This window comes from Taudactylus pleione, unplaced genomic scaffold, assembly GCF_031769625.1.
Source record: "Taudactylus pleione unplaced genomic scaffold, aTauple2 ptg000018l, whole genome shotgun sequence".
In the NCBI taxonomy this organism is placed as follows: Eukaryota; Metazoa; Chordata; class Amphibia; order Anura; family Myobatrachidae; genus Taudactylus; species Taudactylus pleione.
This window is the reverse complement of record NW_028284420.1, coordinates 20,714,395-20,735,570: the sequence shown is the minus strand read 5'-3', so window position 1 is coordinate 20,735,570 and position 21,176 is coordinate 20,714,395. Positions and strand designations below refer to the sequence as shown.

General features: G+C 40.3%; 1 protein-coding gene across 1 annotated transcript in view; it reads left to right on the top strand.

Moving 5' to 3' along the window:
- The window catches only part of EEF1A2 (eukaryotic translation elongation factor 1 alpha 2), a 36,389-nt gene extending 20,553 nt beyond the window's left edge, over positions 1-15,836 (top strand). The window contains exons 5-8 of the mRNA XM_088442847.1: positions 2,956-3,106; positions 12,323-12,579; positions 13,738-13,972; positions 15,481-15,836. Of these exons, the coding sequence (XP_088298973.1) occupies positions 2,956-3,106; positions 12,323-12,579; positions 13,738-13,972; positions 15,481-15,608 (771 nt within the window). The 3' untranslated portion in view covers positions 15,609-15,836. The remainder of the gene's footprint in view (positions 1-2,955; positions 3,107-12,322; positions 12,580-13,737; positions 13,973-15,480) is intronic.
- Positions 15,837-21,176: the final 5,340 nt, after the last annotated feature.

Here is a 21,176-nt window from a genome sequence, read left to right as displayed (position 1 = left end):
GGCCAGGTAGGAACTCTGTTGTTCTAACGAGGGGTCAGACATTAATCTTAGACATCTTGCTTTGTTATTACTGTATCATTTTTACTGTTACCTCTTCAATTGCTGAGTGTAATGTACTGTCGTCTATATGGAATTGTCTTGAGAAACAAAATAATAGTTCTGATTGTGAGGATACATGAATATTGTGATACGATGAGCTTGATATGTATGGGTGAGGAATCCCACTGTATTGGTAACAGACCATGGATGGAATGCATTGATGTGAGAAATGCAGTCAAACCCCCGATAATGCTGTTTTTGGGGTTTGGCCGCATTTCTCATATGCACCAAGCCGTGGAATGCAGTACATTCTGGGGCTTGGATGTGGTGGGCAACACCATCTTTAGATGGTGTTGCCCAATAGAAGCCGGTGGGCTTCTATTTGTGGCTTCCCCCTTGGAGGAATCTAATCAGATCCCTTCCAGCACCCCCCACAGCGTGCATGCCTCTGCTCACTCGCAAAGTACAGCTCTTACAGAGAGAGCTGTCCTTTGCATTTCTTTTTATGTATAGCGGCGTAATTAACGGTGGCATGCATTGGAAAAGTTGCTGGATGCATTGCATGCAAATTGCGATGTGTCATGCATCCCGCCCCAGAAGTTCTTTTTATTTGTTATTGGGATGTGTTTTATAAAATATTACATAATGACTTGAACACAGTGTAGAAAGCCATTTTGAGGGCTGGGTGAGTATTTGTGAATGTAGCGTTATCACTGAGGCACTGGAGGAGTCAGCCATTTTGTGGGTTAAATCATCGTTCACAAAATTGCAGTTTGTCAATTCTTGCTAAAGAGCTTTGTGCCACTCTGACATGTTCCTGCATTTCCAGACACAAAGGGCCTGATCCTGACTTGGATTAGAACTGGGCTTCTACATGGTGTGAGTGGAAACAAATGTGTATATAGTATTTGTTAGTATACAGAGTTTGCTACTAGTCAGTCATCATCATCAATGATGTGTATGCTAGGTGCACAATATATGTGTATACAGGCAAATTCATAGTTATATCCCACTCATCATACACACATATATGTATATGTTTCATAATTGTCTTTGATGCAAAACGTCAGACGCATTCATGCTGTGACAGTGTGGTGTTTCTTACCTGTACAAGTCCCTTGAATGCCACGCATTTATAAAGCCCCTCTTAAAAGTCCTGTGTTTACCCCTGGTCGTGAGATGCCGTGAGGGAGGGAGGGCAAAGGGAGGTTTGGGTGCTACAGGGGGGCAACAAAGGAAGGAGCGTTTTGTTCGAAGGTGAGAGAGAAAAAAATGACGAAGTGGGGTGAGAGGGGAGGAACATATGAAGTGGGAGCTGAGAAGGGCTCGTGGCTGGTTCCACAGCAGGGACTAGCCCACACTTAATAGCTGCAAACTTTAGGGGTTGGAGCTAGGTGGAGGGAGGAGGCCGTCAAAGAAGTGTTGTGGGGTGGGAGGAGGTGGAGCAGCCCGAAAGGAGTTCATCCTGCGACCCGGTATGCTGACAGGCTCCTCTCAAATGTTTGGGGAGCGAGTTGCCCCCTTCCCTCCTAAACTCCCCCCATTCCGGCACCTATGCTTATAAGAAAACATCCTATTACAACTCTTCCATCTTAAGTGGAAATGCAGTTATTATAAGTCATACAAGTCTTCATCACCTATGTTTGAGTATGTTTAGTTCTGGAGCATGCTTCACCAAGAGGCATGCGTTGAACTCAGCACCACTCCAGTGTCCACACCCTGATCAGAGTATATTATCCCCTCATTTGGTAATGCAGTACCCTAAAAATGTATTCTCCTCCACTTTTGAATGCAGATAATTGGGTCTGACTTGTGAATATCACAGGCGTTTCTTTATTGATGGGAAGGACTTAAAAATCGGTTAAATAGTTTCCCTTCACATCTAAAACATTTCATCTTTAGCACCTAGAGCAGTGGTTCTGAAACTTTTTTCTGCTATGCCACACTGAAGAGTGACATCCACATATAACATGACACAACATTTTAAATAAAAAAAAAAAATAATAATAATAATCAAAAAAATAAAAATAAATATATATGCAAAATATATATGAACCTTATTGTACCCAAAATGCACACTCTCAGTGGTTCTTTACATGGCAATATTCCGCCCCCTGTATTTAACCATTGTGGTTTACTTACTCTTTTGCTCTTCATTCCCTTTCCAGCTGGGTACACACTGATATTTCGTGCAATCTTGGTACTTTCAACCATTCTGCACAACCATCGTAGAGTGTGTGTGTGTGGGTGTATCCCCAATCCATTGTTTTCACCCGTTGTTCATTACCTTGTCCCATTGGATGTTCTGCACGTCAACATAGGCTTTCTTTATTATTCTGTAACCCTCGCTTTAAATCTCACACTATTGTGATGCCATGGGGTGGTTCTGCTAGGTTGGCCTGGGGTCCCGTTCCCTGTATTTGTTCCATAGGAGTGTTAGGGACCTGCCTGATAGAGGTCACCTGGATGCCGTGGGCTGGCCCATAATTATTGCCATTATTATGCCAAGAACCTCTTATGCAATTTAGCAGTATTATTATTAGGTTCAGGATGGTAGAGTGCACTTGCATTTGTCTGTTTCTGCTTGCAGCACTACAAGTCTCAGCAGGTAGCACCTCACATTGTGCTTAGGGTGTGCATTCTAGGGCCCCTCCCCCTTTGCATGGGATGTGGCCATGTCATAGAATTCCCAGCTGGTTACAGACTCATCCCATGCGACTGTGCCAGTTAACAGGTTAAAAGAAACATCTCACTGGCCAGGTAAGTATCACTTCTTATTTGTATGCAGTGAGGTCAAATGAATTAACAAGCACCATTCTCTGAATGCTATATCTTTAATCTTTGAAGGTTACAAATGCATAGTCATCTATTTTGTCTTCTCTCTTTTGTCATGTTCTCTTGCTGGCTGTCCTGTAGATGCCTTGGTTCAAAGGATGGAAGGTGGAGAGGAAGGAAGGAAATGCAAGCGGCGTTTCCCTCCTAGAAGCTTTGGACACAATCCTTCCCCCAACTCGTCCAACAGATAAACCTCTGCGACTCCCACTCCAAGATGTCTATAAGATTGGAGGTAATGCTATGATGCTTTTACGCACTAATATAAATTTACTACATAACAAACAAAGAGCCACGCAAAACAAACCACCTGTAATGATTAATAAAAGTGAGCTGAATGAGCTGCATTAAAAAGTAGTAGCCCAAAGACTACACTGCAACAGTAAACATGGAGTAACATATAGATAATTGGCAAAGTAGAAAGGTGCTGATGAGCAATCACATGGAGAATTAGATTGATCACTCCTAACATAGGGACTGATTCATCAAGGATCGCAGTTGCTAATATGCACGCAATTGCGTACTGCGCATTTGTATGCATCGCAGTGCGTGAACCGAGCACACTGATCGCAGCAGCTACGCAGATCCGTCGCAAAGTGATTGACAGAAAGTGCCGTTTGTGGGTGGTGACTGGGGTGGTCTGGCGAACGCAGGTGTGCTAGTGCGTTTCAAAGGCGTTCCCTGGGGCGTGCATAAATTATAAACTGTGATACCATACGCAGCCTTATAGCTTGCACTGAAGTTAGCAATTCCTGAGTGAGGTCTGACCTGCCTTAACTGTGCGTATGGGCCTGATGTTATTCGATGTTACTGATTATTTTGCTATATTGCTAAGGTATACTGACATGAGTAAGGGGAAGTGGGCGTCCGTATGTTAGGCTGCAATCGCAATGCGAATGCAACTATTTGCATAACACCGCTTACATTAGCAACTGCGTTGCGTGCGTATTAGCAGAATACCATTCCTTGCTGAATCAGGCCCATAATGGGGAGCACAGAACCACGTAATAGTTTGAATAGAAATCAGATCTGTACCAGAGATCAGCAATCCATAACCACCTTGCTGCAGGTGATTAAACATTGCGCTGCAATGGAATATAATACTGAAGGTATGACAAAGTTGTTAATCAGTAGAAATAAATACCAATACCGGATTCTGGAGGATTATCCCTCCTTGCAAAGATAGTGTATCCAGCCCTTAGTAAGGGATCCGTTAGCAGTGAGTAAGGCACTCATGCTGTCCCAGGCTGGTTGCAGCATGCACGTGACTCCAAGGTCCTGTTCACTTGCAGTGTGCTAAAAACCTTTCAGCAATAGATTACCCCTTAGTAACCGGTACCTCTTAAGATGCCACTGGCACTAGACAAATTAAGGATATTCAGATCGTCCAGCGGATCAGAAGGACGTAGAAAGTCTATGCTGGCTAGCAAGATCTCGGGATACTCACATGAACAATTTGACATAATTTTATTTGCGGCCAGATAATGTAAAGACATTGGTGGAAAATGCACAAGTACAAATAATTATATATAAGAACTTCCATCAACTGTTACTGTGCTTTTCACCCGTTAACTAATGTCTAAAAAGTGCATTAAAAATTGTCCAAATGGCATTTCATGGACTATTTCCCACCATTGCATTTAAAAATGTTAATATAGCATTTAAAACTTTAAGAACATGGCACAACCTATCATGTGTCAACATACATTATAGGAGCACAATGCATGGAACGCACACTAAAAACACATCATCAAGCAGTGCCTAAAGCATTATTATCCATTCACAGAATTGCATATGTAACTGAACCCTTTGAGAAACACAAGAAATGGGGGTGCACAGTCATGAAGTATATTGCATAAAAAGCTTAATTCAGCACAGGACGGAATTGCAAAGCAGCAGACAAGCAGTTTTGCATTTCCGTTCTTGCTATTTTGTAAATGAAGCAGGAGGCGTTATGATTAGTGCTACGTTCATAGACACCGCATATGCGTGATCCTCAGCCAGTTGAGTGACCATGGGGTCACACAGGCCAGCCATAGCTGGTCAGGAAAAGAGGCTCAGCAGCTGATGGAATTTTTCTGTGAGCGCATATATAGCCTTGAAAAAGCCTATGGTGAAACGGCCGTCAGCGTCTTTAGACGGCTGCTATATAATGTGTACTGCATAATACTGCACCTAAATATTCAAATGTGTAGTGTCCGACTGAAACTAATAATACATTGTGAATGACAAGAGTTTAAACTGGGGACAACCGCGGAGCAGCGCTAACACTCTGCTTTAATTAAAGGCTGCAAGCGGGACACTTACTCTGTTTCCCAGTCATAAGTCACAATTTGTGCTGATCGTGATGAACAATAGCTAAAACGGGAGACCAACCGCTAAGCAGCGATGATGTATGTTATTTAAATAGAAGCTGTATGCGGAACATCAAGCCTGCTTTTCTATCATATGTTATAACCCAGCATTTACTTACTCTTATATTTAGCAGACAGAATAGGAAATAGCAGCAGAGCAGCGGCATTACGTATCATTTAATAAGCAGCTGCAAGCGGGATTTTGTTTTCCTGAATATGCATCCAATACTCATAAATGTTGTGCTTCACCACTAATAACGGTTAAGGTGTTCACTGCTGTGACGGGCAGTGACTGAAGCGGGGGAATAACTGCCGATTAGCTGTCCCGTATGATATGAGCAGAAATATATAAACGGTATACTCAATTTATCACCCTGGACCCAATTTGGGTAGAAACCAGGAGTGCTGTGTTCCATTATACCTATTTAAGTAAAGGAACAACTGGAGATAAACTACTCATTACAATATAAGATAATCTTAAGTGGAACATATGAATCATTTCCCATACAGGGACATAAGGAGAAACTGAGATGAAGATTATACTACGTCTTACATATATTGTTTAAGCTCAAAATAGTGGACCTTAGAGGTGATGAAACACATAAGAGGATTTTTTTGGCTGTGACTTATAAATGGAATCACGGTTCATAGGATATCAGCTGATAATAAGTGGCTTTATACATTAATGAATATCAGCATTTAATTATGACATATGCAATGTCTATGTCACTAGATATTGCTGAATATAAATTGGAGGACACAACACATGAGTATTAATATATGTACTACATAGTTTCAGTGTAGACCTATGAATAAGGATACAATAAAGTGTAGCAAGCACTGTATCAGTTTATTTTGAAACACATTGTTATTATAAATACAGGATCTCACTGTTAATACTGTAGACCTATCATTTCTAATATTGGTGCAAGTAATAGAGCAATTTAGCCTAGGAATTAAAGGACAAGCAGATATACATTTTCACATAGCAGTCGCTTTATTTTAAACACTTTATTTTTCTTTCTTTACACTAAACTTTATTTTAATATTTCACCGATCTTTCTATTTTATTACATACCAATAAAAGTATATGTTTTAGAATTAGTTGGTTCAGAGTGCACCATATAGGATGCTTTCTTTTTTCTTTTTCTTATTGATATATATCTATATATATCTATATATATATATATATATATATATATATATGTGTGTGTGTGTGTGTATATATATATATATATATATATATATATAAATATAATCTCACACTGTGTGTGTGTGTATATATATATATATATATATATATATATATATATATATATATATATATTAGGGATGTGCAGGCTCGGATAGGTTCGAGTTTGCACGTGGAGTTCGGATTTTTCCCTCCAAAAAAACGGAACTCAGAACGAGGCAAAACGTCATCTTACATGGACGAACATCATCATTCCTGGTCTTTTGTCCAGGAATGATGATGTTCGTCCATGTAAGATGACGTTTTGCCTCGTTCTGAGTTCCGTTTTTTTGGAGGGAAAAATCCGAACTCCACGTGCAAACTCGAACCTATCCGAGCCTGCACATCCCTAATATATATATATATTTAGTGTATGTAGGGGTGCACTCACCAGTCTTCCAAAACACATCACAATCTTTATTCTGTCATAGTAAAAAACTTCTGACGTTTCTGTCCTCTTTGGACCTTTAGCAAGGCAAAGAGGACCGAAACGTCTGAAGTTTTTTACTATGACTGAATAAAGATTGTGATTTTTTTTTTAAAGAATTTTGGAAGACTGGTGAGTGCACCCCTACATTATACTATATTTTTGGTTTATGGATTGTCTCCATATCGAATATTGATGTAGCAACCCAGCATATTGGCTATATTCAAATGAGTGCGGACGCTCTGACTGTGTGTGTGTGTGTGATATATATATATTTATATTCCACAATATATACCTTTTAGCCTGCAACTATAGGTCCAAGCTGCTCCTCTCTGAGACCCCTGTTAGTGAGGACCTACCAAAATAACATTCACAAACAAACCACTAGAGGGCATATCAATAGAACAGTTTTTTCCTGTTTCCTAGCTGATTATTTTAAGATTTTGTGATGACTGACAAGGATTAAATTGTTCTAGGGGGCATCTATTGTTTACAAGTCACAAGCCTGCTACCAATGGTGCAATACCCAAAATACAGTAGATAATACCATAGGGCTATTATACCAATAATACAATTTGAAATATCATTATTATAATTTTTTTTTTAATTCATTTGTATAAAACACACTTTTCACATTACAAAGTACATCACAGTTAGTTGCAGACACTCCACTCAAGGTATAAGATTTTTCTACCCTTATTCTAGGGTTCAGAGTTTCATTGTGTATCCTTATAATGGATCTTAGAGCCTCCTTAACCTACGCGTTTCATCTCCTTATGAGACTTCATTATGGGTTGTCTCAATGATCAGTCCATTATTGGAATACTTTTGGTTCTTGAAATATATAAAGGCTAGCTGAGTGAGCCTTCTAGTCCTTTCTCTCAAGCCAGCCCAGAAGTTAAAGCAATATATCCATATTACATAATTAGGCCTCCCTACCTGCAACCAGGCCTTACATTAAATTAATAACATTCATGCTTAATAAACATATATCAGCCCAAAATTAAATTAATAGTATTCAAATCTAATAATCCTATTTAACCCGCCAAACATTATAATAAAATAACAATCCAATCCCATTTAATAAATATTCCTCCTTATCCCCACTGTCAGCACCACATTCAAATAATAGCCCCAAAGCACACCAACTGTAAATGAGTATACTCATCACCCAATTCTAAATTAATTAACACCACCATGATCCCACTATTAAAAGTTCTCCACCATCAATATCATTGCCTCTTCACCACACCAGTTACTGAATATCTACTAAATGATTGGCAACCCATCCTTGTAATTGAATTTATAACCCAAGTCCCTATCCCCACTTACCTTCTATCCAATGCAGTACATTTCAGAGGCAGACTCTTCTGTCATCCTCTATTGCTGTCTGCAGAATGGGACAATGAGCTTATCTAGTCCCTTGCTATTGGTTCACTAGACACAGCCAGCAACTGAATTGACTTCTCCATGTGGCTTCATCAGAATGACATCAGCAAGCCAATCATAGTGGATTTTTTCAGTCATTTGCTACAGACCTATATGTAGAATATGAGTAATATTATTAAATGATACCAGTATTCTTTTGACTCTTGCAGTTAGTCCAGTCTTAAGCTGCATACACACGGTACAATCTCTACCACTGACTAGATATCTTTCAGTGAAGTGATCCTGCCAGATCTCTGAACAGGCAAAGTTGTCGACATCGTGCAAGTTGGCTTGCATGTATGGATGATCATAGATATCATTATCGTTCATGCAGGAACGCGCATCGTTGGTCGTTCACTTCATAAAAATGAACGCTATATCATTGAACGTTATCGTTCATATCATTCATAGATATCGTACCGTGTGTACGCACCTATATTCACGATATTCATTAAGGGCTCTGTTGTTATGAGCCACTGCGCCGGCTCACTTCTGCTGCTCATGACTGGGACGCCGCATTATGCCAGCCGCCAATTTTTCTGGTCCCAGCAGTTGCTAGGCAACCGGGGACTCCGGGCGGCCGTGCGGCTTCATAGTGGTTGCAAGCCAACCATGGACTCTGGGCAGCCTCACTGCTTCATGGTCCTGGCCGCTGCCTAGCAGCTGGGACGCTTCTATACGTGCAGCACTCCAGCTGCATGTAACATTCTATTATGGGGGCAGGTCTCCTTTGGGCTCTTCCCATTGACCCTCTCACCTGTTAAAAGGTTGTCAGCCCTGCACTTCATTGCTGGTGATAGTCTCACACTGCAGTCTCTGCTTAATAGTTCCTCTTGGTCCCTCTGGGTACTGGTAGTTCTAGTCCCTTGCTTCTGTTGGAGTCCAGTCTGCATTCAGTGCCTCTCTACACCTGCTTCCTCGGTTGCACTCTTGCTCTGCCCTTGGAACTTTGGTTACCCCTAATCGCCACTGCGATTTGTATTATCCTTGTGCTTACCTGGAAATAGGAACTCCATCATATTCCATCAGAGACCTCTGGGTTCTACCTTAGTGACCTCAGTCTATCATTTAGTATTATGGTGTCAAATCTATCTCCATCTGCACCAGCTATTTCCTAGCAGTCACTCTGCAATTAGTATAAACCACTACTGTTCTGGGTTATAAGGTCAGGCAGCATCCTAAGTACCGGTGAGTGTGTCATAGAGTCTAAGGGAACAGCGGATGACTGTCATAGGCAGAAGACCTCTCTAGAGTAACTCTTGGGGGTAAATTTACTAAGATTCGAGATTGTCCCTATTTACAATGAGATTAATCTCGCTGTACCTCACCAGAACTCGGGTGATTTTTTTTTTCACTTTTTAACTCTCAAATTTACCAACAGGCGAGTTGTGCCAAATCGAGTTGGCTGATGGTGAAGCAGAATGAGATATCTCCCCTGAGCAGCACGTTTTGCAGGAGATTACTCACCCGAGATTGCAGAGTTTTCTTTCTGCCTAACTCTCCCGAGCAAGCAGCCTGCACATATCAGTGAGATACTGTATATGAAGGCTTCTTGTGTGTTGGACCTGTAAAAGAAGGGTTCATTTTTATAAAAAATTACGTAGGGTCCCCCCCAAAAGCATCACCAGTGCCGGACTGGTCAGGCAGTCCTGGTTCCAAAAACTATGGGGAACAAAATTAGTAGGGTTTCACCATATTTTAGGAACCAGCACTTGGCTGCAGGGCCTGTGGTGGTTTTAAATATAGGGTGAAAAAAATTGCATAGAGGTCCCCCCTATATTTTTAAACTGGACCCAAAACGACCGGGGTGTAATGCCACAGCCAGGAGACCCTATCACCAGGGTTCCATGGCCAAAGCATTCGCACCCCAAGCTGGTCAGGCCAAGCCAGAGATCTCAGGGAAGGTGGGGACCCTCCCAAAAAGGGGTCCCCCCTCTCCCGAGACCCCCAGGCTTGGTTTGAAGCCTGGGGCTCTTCCCTGCACTCCTGGGCTGTGGGTACAGGGGTAATAAAGTGTTAAAAAATAGTAAAATATTGTATTTTTCAGTGGAACTACAGGTGCTAGCATGCTTGCCCTTTAGCACTTGTGGAACTACAAGTGCCAGCAGGCGGCCGACACCCGTACCCCCGCTGTAAAATAAATGGTTAAATAAAGACAGTACACACACACCGTATACAGCACAACTTTATTACATACACCTATCCCATTCACACATACTTACCTGCTGCCAGGTGATCTGTCCACTTCTCCCATGTAGAAATCCGTATGGATGTACCTGCAACAAAGATCCTATACTCACCTCCTTCCTCGCACTGGTCTCCGTAGGATCCAGGGGGATCTTTTCAAATCAATTAGCGGTCGCTCATTGGCTGGGGGTACACGTGAGTCCCAGCCAATGAGCGGCCACTATATGTGAAACTGCCTCTGATTGGCTGGCGGAATGTGGGAATTCCCGTGACGTCCCGTCAGCTGGCATTCGTGAAGTATCGGTATGTGGGACAACACACATACCAATACTTGTCCGTCTGGCTTCGCGTAATTCGTTTTCTTGTTTTGAAAAGACCCCCCTGGATCCTACAGAGATCAGCGTGAGGAAGGGGGAGAGTATAGGATCTTTGTTGCAGGTACAGCAGGTAAGTGTGTGTGAATGGGATAGGTGTATGTAATAAACTTGTACTGTATACGGTGTGTGTGTGTGTGTGTACTGTCTTTATTTAACTATTTATTTTATAACGGGGGTATGGGTGCCGGCCGCCTGCTAGCACTTGTAGTACCACAAGTGCCAAAGGGCAGGCATGCTGCCACCTGTAGTTCCACTGTAAAATACAATAGTTTACTATTTAACACTTTATTACCCCCGTACCCACTGGCTTCAGACCAAACCTGGGGTTTCGGCAGATGGGGGACCCCTTCTTGGGGGACTCCCCACCTCCCCTGAGATCCCAGGCTTGGCCTGACCGGCTTGGGGTGCGAATGCTTTTGCCATGGAGCCCTTGTGATAGGGTCTCCTGGCTGTGGCATTACACCCTGGTTGGTTTGGGTCCGGTGCTGGTTTTAATTATAGGGGGTCCCCAACGCATTTTTTCCCCCCTATATTTAAAACCAGGACTGGCCCTGCAGCCTGGTGCTGGTTCCTAAATTACGGTGGAACCCTACTCGCTTTGTTCCCTGTAATTTTTGGAACCATGACTGGCTGACCAGTCCGGGGCTGGTTATGCTTTTGAGAGGGGACCCTTCGTCATTTTTTTTTTATAAAAATGAACCCTATTTTTAATATTTACAGGCAGAAACGTACACAAATCATACTGATCTGTGTATGTTTCTGCCGAACTCGCAGATCAGGAGATGGAGAGTTTGAAACTTCAATTTTAGCAGAGAGTTTGCTGTCATCGCACCCGAAATTGTAAATTTGAGAGCTGTATATTTTAGGTGAAAAGTACTTCCGAGTTGTCCCAATGGTGAGTTGATTCGAGTTTGCCATCTCACCTGAGTTTTTTGAGTGAGAACAGAGAAATCTCTCTCAAACTCACCCAACTTTACTTTTAAGTAAATTTGCGATTGAAAAACATGCCTAAAGTCAACTGAGATTCTCATCTCGACCAATCTCAAATCTTAGTAAGTTTACCCCTAGGGGGTCTTATATAATTGTCTGGGTTTATCTTAACATCTATAGATGTACTGAACTTCTACAAAGGAAATATGGAGGTGTTGCCCATAGCAACCAGTTAGATTGTAGCTATCATTTTCTATAATGGGCAACACTTCCACTTTTCCTGTCAAAGAAGTTGTAGTAAATACTCCCCTTTTGTGTTGGTTGCTTTCTGAGCAGAATGGGTACCAAACATTTCTGAGTACATAATTCCTTTTGTGGTCTGAAAAGTAACTTGTTAACTTACTAACAATGGAGCCATAAAATTGCTGCCGTGTAGATAACAGGTACACTTTATCACCATTATATTTGTAAGTTTAAACATGTAATTTCTGAGTGGATATTCTCCTTTTACTTGCAGGAATCGGAACAGTTCCAGTCGGTCGGGTAGAAACTGGCATCTTAAAACCTGGAATGGTTGTGACCTTCGCCCCCGTCAATATCACCACTGAAGTGAAGTCTGTAGAGATGCACCATGAGGCGCTGAGTGAAGCTTTGCCTGGAGACAACGTTGGCTTTAATGTCAAGAATGTGTCCGTTAAAGACATCCGCCGTGGTAATGTGTGTGGTGACAGCAAGGCTGACCCTCCCCAGGAAGCAGCGCAGTTCACCTCTCAGGTTTGCAAGATCTAATAAAGACATGTATTATTCTAATGCTATTTTACTGTCTTTTTTGAAAATTGATTTATTCTTCACATGTGTACTCATGTGCTATAACCTATTGTAACCAATCAGATCCTGGGATTTTTCTAATGCAGTTTAGAAACTAAACCCAAATGTTTGATTGCATGCTATGGGTTACAGTAAATTTGTGTACCTTGAATATTGGGCCTATTTCAGAGATGTACAGTTATTCAATGTTTAGGAATGTCTGTGATATTTGCAGGTCTGCGTATGCGCAGATCAGTTTCCTCAATGTCACTCGTAGCGCCTCAAAAGCGGTAGCATGATTGACATGCTGCTGGCGTTTGGAGCGGTGGCAAGTAGCAGGTAGCATTACAGAAAACAGGAGCACAGCATCACTGGCCCCGGCAGGGTGATTTCACCGGACATTCTGAGTAACCTGAGGGTCACTCAGTTGTCCTATGTTCACACAGTTGATCCGACGCTGCATCTTCAGAGGCTGCAGTGGATCACAGAAACCTGCAGCTGGCATCTTTTTACTAAAGATGCCTCCTATGGCTTTAGGATCATTTTGCACAGACGTTGCTTACAAAGATGCAGCAGCTGTGCCTTTAACGTCCATTTCTGAATCAGCGCCATTGTTATGTAATAAGCCCTGTGGTCTTTATAGTGTGTATCACTCAGTATGATGCTGCAAATCTCTTTCAAACAAGACCTTTTAAGTTGCTCCCCTCCTATTACAATAACAGCGTTATCTGGTTAAGGTTGATTTCCATGTTGTTGTAGGATTAGTACATTACCCAAGAAGTGCCTCTCACAAGAGCAGCACAATGGGAGGGAGCAGGGGAAAGTGCAGTAAGATGGTGGTGGTTATTCATTAAACTTGTATGTTTTTGTTGTCAATAACCTGCAAGTGTATATTGATACATTTCATAAAAACTCACCAGGTGAGGTTCACTTTTATTTTAACATTTATTATTTGACTTTTTTAAATTTAATATGTTATTCTCAAAAGCATTAAAATTAGCAATTACAAAATTTCACAAAACATTACATTTTTGAAAGTGTTCATTATTTAATTAAATACAATCAGACTTTTTTTCCCCTTTCAACACTAGTAGAAATAATCATGCATCTGTTTCTCCTTGCTAGGTGATTATATTAAACCATCCAGGCCAGATCAGTGCCGGCTACTCACCTGTCATTGACTGTCACACTGCACACATCGCCTGCAAGTTTGCAGAACTGAAGGAAAAGATCGATCGGCGTTCCGGAAAGAAGCTGGAGGATAATCCTAAATCACTGAAATCTGGAGATGCTGCCATTGTAGAGATGATTCCTGGAAAGCCCATGTGCGTGGAGAGCTTCTCCCAGTACCCACCTCTTGGTAAGAAGTCCTCAGTAGACTAGCTGCAATTGATGGAGAGGGCTCTTTATTGTACAGGAACTTAGTGAGAGACACATTCATGTTTTATGATAAGTCCAAACATCCTGTAGTAGATTCTATAAGAGCTATAGGCAGCCCTTCAGTGTATCTGTTTTAGCTACAGCATTATTGGAAAAACGAGCTTAAGTTTGAATTGTCACGTTGTGCTGATCCCTCTATTTGCATATTTCATTAACGGTAACTACAATAAAGTAGTTGCTGTTGAAGAGCATTGTGAACAAACCTTTATAAACAATGACTCCTGAAATAAATGTAGTGTGTAAGAAATTTTTTTTATTTTGTGGACTATAAAAAAGAAAACCTAGCGGGAATTCTTCGAAATGTAGGTGTCTTTATAACAGTTGAGGTAAGGCACTCCAGGACCAATATCTTTGCTGATTTTTCATGGCACCCCTTACACCCCAAGTACGCAGCAATATGAGCGAAGACTGCTAACTGTTGTAAGAGGTTATGTGCGCAGCCATGCTGCTACCCCTATGCGTAGTTTTGTGTTCACTTCTAACTAACTGACTTGCTTTTGTTTAACTTACAAGAGGTCATAAATTAATTACTAGAGTGAGGGGATATCAGGGGGTATATTTATTAAAGTGAGAAAGCTTTTAGAAGTGGAGCTGTTGCCCATAGCAACCAGTCAGATTCTAGCTATTATCTTCTAGAAGGTGCTAGATAAATGTTAAGTAGAATCTGATTGGTTGCTATGGCCAACATCTGCACTTCTAAGATCTCTAACTTTTGTAAATCTACCCCCAGGACTTTATTACATGTGTCACATGTATAATTGAATGAGGTTTTTACATTGGTTATAACACGCCTAGAAATGAACTTTGTCATAGAGTTGCATCTCATTGATGCAAAATGTGTCCTATTAATAGTTGAGAACAAAAACTGATCTCAGCCACCTCTGATATGGTGGAGAATTCTGATCTTTTTGCAGGAAGAAAATGGCAGTATATCTTCAACAAAGAAGGGTACTGCTCTTATACTGTATGTGCCAAAAATCTTCTTTCTGCATGTGGATACAAAGTAGGCACACTCTTTTACATAATCTGTACTCTGAAAGGAACCTCCTATACTGACCTCTTCCAATAAGACACTGCGACTTTTGTACCCCTTCCTGTTTGGCAAATCCATTTTCTGACCTGAAGAATTGGTGGATTGGCATAAAAGAAGGCACCGCAGATGTGCAGTGCTTTTGCTCTATTGTATTGGCCAACATACCTGGCTGAAGATCGTGCTGCAGATGATGTTTGTAAAGGCCATGCAGGATGTTGGACCAACTTTTTTCTATAGAGGAGGTTATCTAAGAACCTTTAGGAATAAACCATTTCTTGAATGCGAAATTTGGAGACAATTACATTTTATGACATTAAACACCATCTCTAAATCTCCTAATAGTCAAATTCTGTACTATACTTCCTTACTTGGTTTTCTGCCTTTCTCTGTTACAGGGCGTTTTGCCGTACGGGACATGAGGCAGACTGTGGCTGTGGGGGTGATCAAAAACGTAGAGAAGAAGAGCGGAGGAGCTGGCAAGGTCACCAAGTCGGCACAAAAAGCCCAGAAGGCTAGCAAATGAATTGTAGGCTCCCTCCGTCCAGCATACAAGCCCTGCTCCTCCGAGAGGGTCCGCCCCCTTCCCTTTGAGGTGCACGTCAGCCCATCTGCTTGTAAAAGCCTCTATGTTAACGACTGGATGCTTACAATTAAAGTCCAGTGGAAGTTCTTTAAGAGGAAAAGCATGCCCCCACAGTGTGACCCTTAGTGTCCATTTTACCAATTAAACTGGTTCAACATTATTAAACGAGGCTGTGTGCATTTCATTGGCTAGTTGTATAGCGAATAAATGGTAGGATCTATAAATTGAAAAGATATTTTACCATAATACCAGTAGTCAGAGCGTATTAGCCCTTCCATGGCCCAGCACCTTAGATTTTTTGCTGTAAAATAAGGCAGTTAAAAGGAAATTATTATTTTTTTTATAATATCCTAAAAGTAATCATGCAGAATTTTACATTTTATTGTTAATTTTATGCACTGTAAGCATATAGATAAGTTATGCTGAACCTATTTGCTTGTGAACTGAACATTTTGGCTGATGTGTATTTAATTTGAAGACAGTAAGCCAGGGTTGAACGACCATTTTTCTATTTTTCGGTTTAAGGGTTTGAGCTCAGCGATGAATAACTAGTTTTACTCTGCAGTGATGGGGACTGGGGGAGTCCACACCTTCACTCGCGCCAGGCATGTCGCACTGTGTGACGTATCGAGGATAGATATAGGAGGACACATCTGTAGAAGTACTAAAGATGCTACTGTAATGTTGCTGGGCACCCCCCATATTTGTTATGCTTCCTACAGGCCTCAGAATATTGCCTGCAGGCCTTAAGCAGCCAGCAGTTTTGTATCTGGGCTTTTAAATCTCTCCCCCCCCCCCCCTTCTTTTCGGTAAAATATAAGCTTGAGGGAGAGGTAACCATAATCATTTTTATATCACACATGTTGCTTTGCTCTACAGGGTTGGATAGGGGATCCCGACGGTCAGGATGCCGACAGTCAGAATACCGACGGCAGCATCCCGACAGTCAGATTCCTGACAGATTTTTGTAAGTATTAGAATGTGTGGTCTTCTAACATTTTCAATATGGCTTTTCAATCTTAGAACACAATGGTGGGAACAACACCTATTGACCATCATTTGTCCCATTTAATGTGCCACAGATTGCTTTTAACAAGCCGTCAATGTGATTTTCAACTATTAAGGCAGTAGAAAAATGAATAACAATGTTTTCAGATGATCTTTGTTGGAATAGAATAAAAAGTAGATCGGGGACCTAATTTAAGGAAAAGTATATTTATAATTATTGAGGGTTTCTTTTTATTCTGTAAGCCTTAAATATACACAAATTTATCTGCAGAGAACACTATGGGGCTGATTCTGAGTTGGGAGCAAAGCAAAAAAAGTACGTTTCTGGAATAAACCATGTAGCAATGCAAGGGGTGCATATATATATATATATATATATAAAATGGATATAAAACAAGAGATAAATGACGGCACTCGGAGACCTCTTCATATACAAAAAAAGTGTATTAGGAGCAACGTTTCGGGGTATAACTCTTTCTCAAGCCCACACCACTTAACTGTGACAAATGGACATAGAACTCTTACCCCAATAAATACCCACAGAGGTACATGTGTTGACCGTGCCAACATCACTGCTCACACACCCTCTGGGTCCTGAGTTCCAATGTTGCCTAGCAACCCAGGACTTCAGTTCCAGGGTCGCCGGTACACTGCTTCCCCTGGCCTGCCGAACTGCTAAGCACATGGACTCCTCAAGGCTCTGGTGCTGTCAGACAGGATCTATTGCGACAGGGTACAGGGGGGGGGGGGCTTGGCACATTGTGCATAAAATACATCAGAAATGACATTAAAAGAAATCACCTCCCAAAAAACTTTATAATAAATACAAAACATTACAAAAACAATTAATATCTAAAACACCAAACTACAGTCCTCTGACCTATAAAATATAAAGAAAATTAAACTGAAATCCATGGAAACCACCATAAGCTACAGTATGTCCACTGTAAAGCACCTAAGCTATCACTAATATGAAGCCAGCACAAAAAGGGCCAATAAAAAAAATATTCACCATAGTGGCACTATTAACCCAACCATTCTGAAAACACTGTACTAAGTAAACGTCATACGCTGTTCCAATCTATGTTATTATATTGTTAATTTATTGCATCAATGCTTCAAACAGATCTATTCTGTCCATCCATAGCATAAAAATGTCATCTATATAGCGGGTACAAATCAAGATGTGTTTTTTTATTTCCATTTTGTCAAAAAACATTTCTTTCTCGCTTGAACATATAGATGTTTGCGTAAGACGGTACGATGGCAGATACCATCACACAACCACAATTTTGTAGATATAACTCTCCATCAAATAAGAAAAAATTATTGTAAAAGGTAAGTTCCAGTGACACAAGGAACAAATCCAGATCAAACGTAACTGATGGTAAAATTCTGATCGAAAAATTAGCATAGCTCTGAGCCCATCCATGTGTGGTATTGATGTGTATAAGCTGCACACATCCAGACAACACAAGAGCGTCTGCGGGGGGATCTTTTTCAGGTCCCTTAATAAATTAAGAAAATTGGTAGTGTCTTTGAGGAAGGATTCTTTCAAAGGCAATAGTGGTTGTAAAATACAATAAAAAAATTGGGCCACAGGCTGATATAACGAATATTGCGCCAAAATAATCATCCTGCCTGGTGGTCTAGAGGCATCTTTGTATAGTTTTGGTAGTGTATATAACACTAGTACTTTTTGGATGCTCAGAGTATAATGCTTTAGCTAAACTGCCAGATATCTTGCCTTCCTCTTCTGCTTTAATCAGGATCTCTGGAGAGGAGAAGGAATATACTGTATCTGCACACTACAAATGATTGCATATTTTAATCACACAGTAGACCCCATATTAATTTTTGATCTGTAGTACTTGGTTGAATCAGGGTTGCACCCCCATAACTGAGTTGAACTGTAATGTATAGGAGAGAGCTAGGGGTTGTTTTTAATGGACGAGCACACAAGGAAAAATGTTATAATAAAACTTTACTTTTATTCTTATTGATATAAAATTATCCCAATCTTTGGGAAAGATACAGTGAAATATAGGGGTTAAAACTTAAGACTGACTGACATACATACAAAGTTTGTGTATAAAGATAGAAAAATGTGAAAAGATAATATTTAAAAAGCGAGGTCCACTATTCGGTCTCTTATAATATTTGATACTGCACTGTAACTAGATAAAGTGGGTCTATATGATACAAATAGGATTTGATATGTTTATCAGTATACACAGATACTCCGCAATAGAAAGGGTGGTTATAAATTAAGATATGCAATGGTATTTGCCTAGCATTGGCATATAATCCCTGTCTTTATAATATCAACAGCAAAGTATATTAATTCATATAATCCCACCAGTGCTTATGTGTAAAATTATTTGTTGATTCTATTATAACAAGTAATTAGGAAATCAATCACATGTTGTTAATTTCATTAAGAGGTAGTATCACCTTAAAGAGTAATTAGAATTAGTGACAACCCCTATTGCAATAAATGTTGGTGGAGAGTTGGATATATGGACTATAGAAGATGCAACTATCTTGAAGTATGTATTTTACACAAGAGTAATATCAAATTCTCATGTGCAGCAGTGTCAGATTCACTGAATATGTTGTTTATTGATGAATCAATACAATAATGTCCCTCATTAATGTGTGGTATTAATACTTGCTCTGTCACATTTCTTTTGTGATATTTAAAGAATTAAAGTTGCTACAACAATCACACTGTGTGGTATAGTGTATCATTATTATTACTGCACTATATTCATAAACATTCACAGAATGTAACAGTTTAGGAATAGCTATTTGCAGGTGGCAGTGGTATGTTCTGCCTAGTTTGATATTAGAGACAGCTCACATCAACTTCATAGATTTAATCTTAAATAAAGACTTAGGCCCATATTCAATATTGGAGCGAAAAGTCCGTGCCGGAATTTTCGCTCCACATCGGAGCTTTTCTGGGGATAAAGTATCAGGCGCGTGCCTGCTTTAGCCCCGTATTCAATTTGGAGCCGACGAAAACAGGAGCCTGCGGAAAGGTATCGGGAAAAAGAGAGGAATATTCGGGAATTCATCCTGGGACCCTCCTAATGATATCCAGACACGGGAGATCACTGTGGGTACCCCCGTTTAGCCCTGCAGAATGTGTTCTGCATTTTTAAATAGCCGCGGCAGGTGTTTTTTTCCCAACATTGAAGAAGTGATGCAGAAGAACACTTAGGTTATTATTTTTTAAAAGTGTTCCCATCAAATTTGGGGTACATGAACATGGGTACTAGCATATTTTTAAATCCCTAAACTAATTTTTAAAAAATTCTGAAAAAACGCACCTGCTGCTAATAGCCTATTCTAGAAAACACCTGCCGCATACTTACAGAATACCCCTGAACCTATTTTGCTATTTTTAAACACTGTTCCCCATTTATTAATTTTTTGTGTCCCTATAGGTGTCCCTATTTTGTGTTAAACTTTTATTTTTACATAGTTCATTTTTAGGGGCTATTCCCAGGGGTGCAGGCTATTTTTTTTAAGCCTGCGCCCCTAAACCCCAATTCTGCACTTTTTTTTCGCCATGTAAAACATGGTGAAAAACTTATCCCTGTTTTTTTACAAAGACTTTTCGCATCAGAAATTGAATACGGGGATAATTGAAACATGTGAAAATTACGTCATCGGCGATAATTTATCACTGATTCCAACTTTTCGCATCCAAATTGAATAACCCCCATAGATTTAATTTGTATAGTCAAGAACATATATTTTTTGAATTGCACCAGTGTATTTAGGTGAAATATATAGATTTAGATGTATATTGCAACCATCCATAGATATATTTATTATTATTAACACTGCAATGTTTATTCAGGATTTAAATATCCACATGTACAGTGCAAGTGTACTGTTTCACCCAGAGATGATTATATTCATTTAGGGATTATTCATTGTATGGTACTTTCATACAGAAAACAACATGAATCCATATGCTTGCAGAGAGTGGTATTGCCGTTCAATATTAATAACACTTGGTTTGCTAATTTAATATACAGCTCAAACCACTTCACAAAATGCTACCAGAAATGAGTGCTGCTCAGTGTCAGTATCATTCGGTTTGCTATATTGCTTGCAGCTCCAACCACCTCGCTATATATTTAGTAGTCTCAATATTGAACTAGTACAGGCAATTATATACCTATTTTATGAGATCATTCAGTGGACCCGCCGAAACACCAATGCGCGCATTTCACTGTCTAGACAGCTTTTTCAGTGAATCTGACACTGCTGCTTATGAGAATTTGATATTACTCTTGTGAAATACATACTTCAAGATCGTTGCATCTTCTATAGTCCATATATCCAACTCTCCACCCGCATTTATTGCAATAGGGGTTGTCACTAATTCTATTTTTGCTTTAAGGTGATACTACCTCTTAGTGAAATGAGTAACATGAAATTGATTTTCCTAATGGCTCTGTTATAATAGAATCAACAAATAAT